Genomic DNA, 2,086 nt, shown 5'->3' with positions numbered 1-2,086 from the left:
TGTAAATAATAAAATTTTATGATAATTTTTTTGTTGAAAACAAATATTATGATATATATATGTAATTTGGATTCATAATGAATAACAATCACTATTTTAGGAAAAAATTATAATATTTTTTTCAAAAATATTTATATAAGTATTAATGTGACTTAAGACTTTATATTCCGTTTAAATTTTATCTATAGTAAGAAACATAAGAAAACTTAGAGATTAAAAACAAAAATTAAATAACCATGCATCATATATTTTTTTTTTCTATATTTTTTGTTTTGCAAGGAAAAGAAATGTTAAGCAAACAACCTATCAAACTATACTTAACTAAACTAAACGAACCTATACAAAAAAGGCAAAGAAATTTCTTAATTATCAGTTTTTTACTTTTTACTTCTTCAGAGTTCAATCTCAAAGTAAAGGAAATAGTCACTAATCACAGTAATTAAACCAACTAAACTCAAACGAAAGACAAAAAAACCCTAACTTTAATGTAAGCAGTATTATATATAAGGCAAGAGATCGGCTCTCTCAATCTCTCATTATCATTTTCTCTCAGTTTCTAATCTCTCTCTAATTCCCTTGTGCCTCACGTTTCTGCTTTCAGAAGAATTTTTTTTTCCTTTTGTTAAAAATCTCAGAAGAACTTGAGTCTCCGGTACGATCACGATGAGAAGTATGTATCACGACGATGTTCATCCCACGACTTCAGGAAAGAAGATGTGGTCGAATTTTTGTACGCTGATGGATGCGGCAGTTATGTTATCTGAAGAAGAAACCCTTAAGAGAATCTTTTGTCTCTTTCCGAGAAAAACAAGGTCGTCTGTGGTGAAGAGAAGATACCAACAAAAAATTCTACATAGAGCTTCTACGTCTTCAACGCTCATCGATCTTAACGAGCTCCCTATTGAATATGAGACAGAAGACCCACAAAACCAACTCCCATGGCTCTCTTCTTCATGTGTCACCGCCGCTGATGATTCCGAGACGAAAACCCTACGAAACCCTAGTTCTGAACTCTTACTCTTGGATTACACAACGGCTGAGTCCGAGAAGAGGGAGATGATCAAAGACTCACTAAACCCTAATTCCCCATGTTCTGATCTGTCTTTGTGCTTTGTACCGGGGAGCACAAGCCGCAAGAGACGTGCCGTGAAAGAGAGAAAGCGTACTGGTGGATACAAGAAAGCAAAGGTTTTTCCTTTATCACCGACGGCGGGAGACATGCCTGAGTGGCTTGTCAAGGTTATGAGAGATATGAACGGAGCCAGAGACGCTAAACTGATCTTTGAGAAGACTCTGTTCGTGACTGATGTAAACCCAACACAGAACAGTCTCTCAATGCCTTATAACAACTTACACCGAAACGACTTCTTGACGCCTGTGGAGTCGAGAATCATAGACGAAGACATCAACCACAATAAGAAGATTGGAGTGGGAGCCATTCTCGTGGATCAGTGGTCTAAAAAGTGGGGTGTGATGTTGAAGAGATGGGAGATGAAGAAAGATTCAGGTAAAGGAAGCTGGAATTACAATTTGATTTGTGGGTGGAAGGACATCGTTGAGGCTAACGGATTGAAAGAGGGCGACAAAATCAGTCTTTGGTCGTTCAGGTGCTGTGGACTCCTCTGTTTTGCCATGGAACAGAGTAGCTCTTCCCTTGCTCTCTGTCTCTGCTAAGTGTCTTGTGTCTGTTGAGGCTATATAACTCGCACAGAGATCTGATTTCATGCTATTCTGGAGGTTTTAGTAATTTCTTGGAACTAGGGTGTTACTAGGGTTCCTTCTATTGTATCAGATTATGAACTTAGAATTTTGACATGGAGTTTGGTCTTACTTTAGTTACTGCATTATTACCTTTTCTTGTAATATATCCCAAAGTCCATGTGTGGTGAAAATTATCAGGCAAGTGTGTTGGTTCATTTTATTCATCGGAAATGATCAAATCAGTAACAAAATCAAGTGTGTTTTTGCTACAATTTCCTTCAGGCATTTGAATAAAGTATTCTCAACCTTGATCGCAAACAGAACTGCAGTTGCAGATGATGGTAAAATAAATTATGTTTCTAATACAACACTGTCCTGCTCTGAG

General features: G+C 36.9%; 1 protein-coding gene across 1 annotated transcript; it reads left to right on the top strand.

The window, feature by feature from the left end:
- Positions 664–1,729, top strand: LOC104790026 (B3 domain-containing protein At5g24050-like). The gene has a single exon (XM_010515717.2). The coding sequence runs from the start codon at positions 664–666 to the stop codon at positions 1,672–1,674; it is 1,011 nt and encodes a 336-aa protein (XP_010514019.1). The 3' UTR covers positions 1,675–1,729.

The sequence above is a fragment of the Camelina sativa genome, chromosome 1 (assembly GCF_000633955.1).
Source record: "Camelina sativa cultivar DH55 chromosome 1, Cs, whole genome shotgun sequence".
In the NCBI taxonomy this organism is placed as follows: Eukaryota; Viridiplantae; Streptophyta; class Magnoliopsida; order Brassicales; family Brassicaceae; genus Camelina; species Camelina sativa.
This window is presented reverse-complemented; position numbering and strand designations above follow the sequence as displayed.

Bases quoted from the DNA above. Each gene is read 5' to 3' on its own strand.
- LOC104790026 (XM_010515717.2), top strand. From the start codon at position 664: ATGAGAAGTATGTATCACGACGATGTTCATCCCACGACTTCAGGAAAG.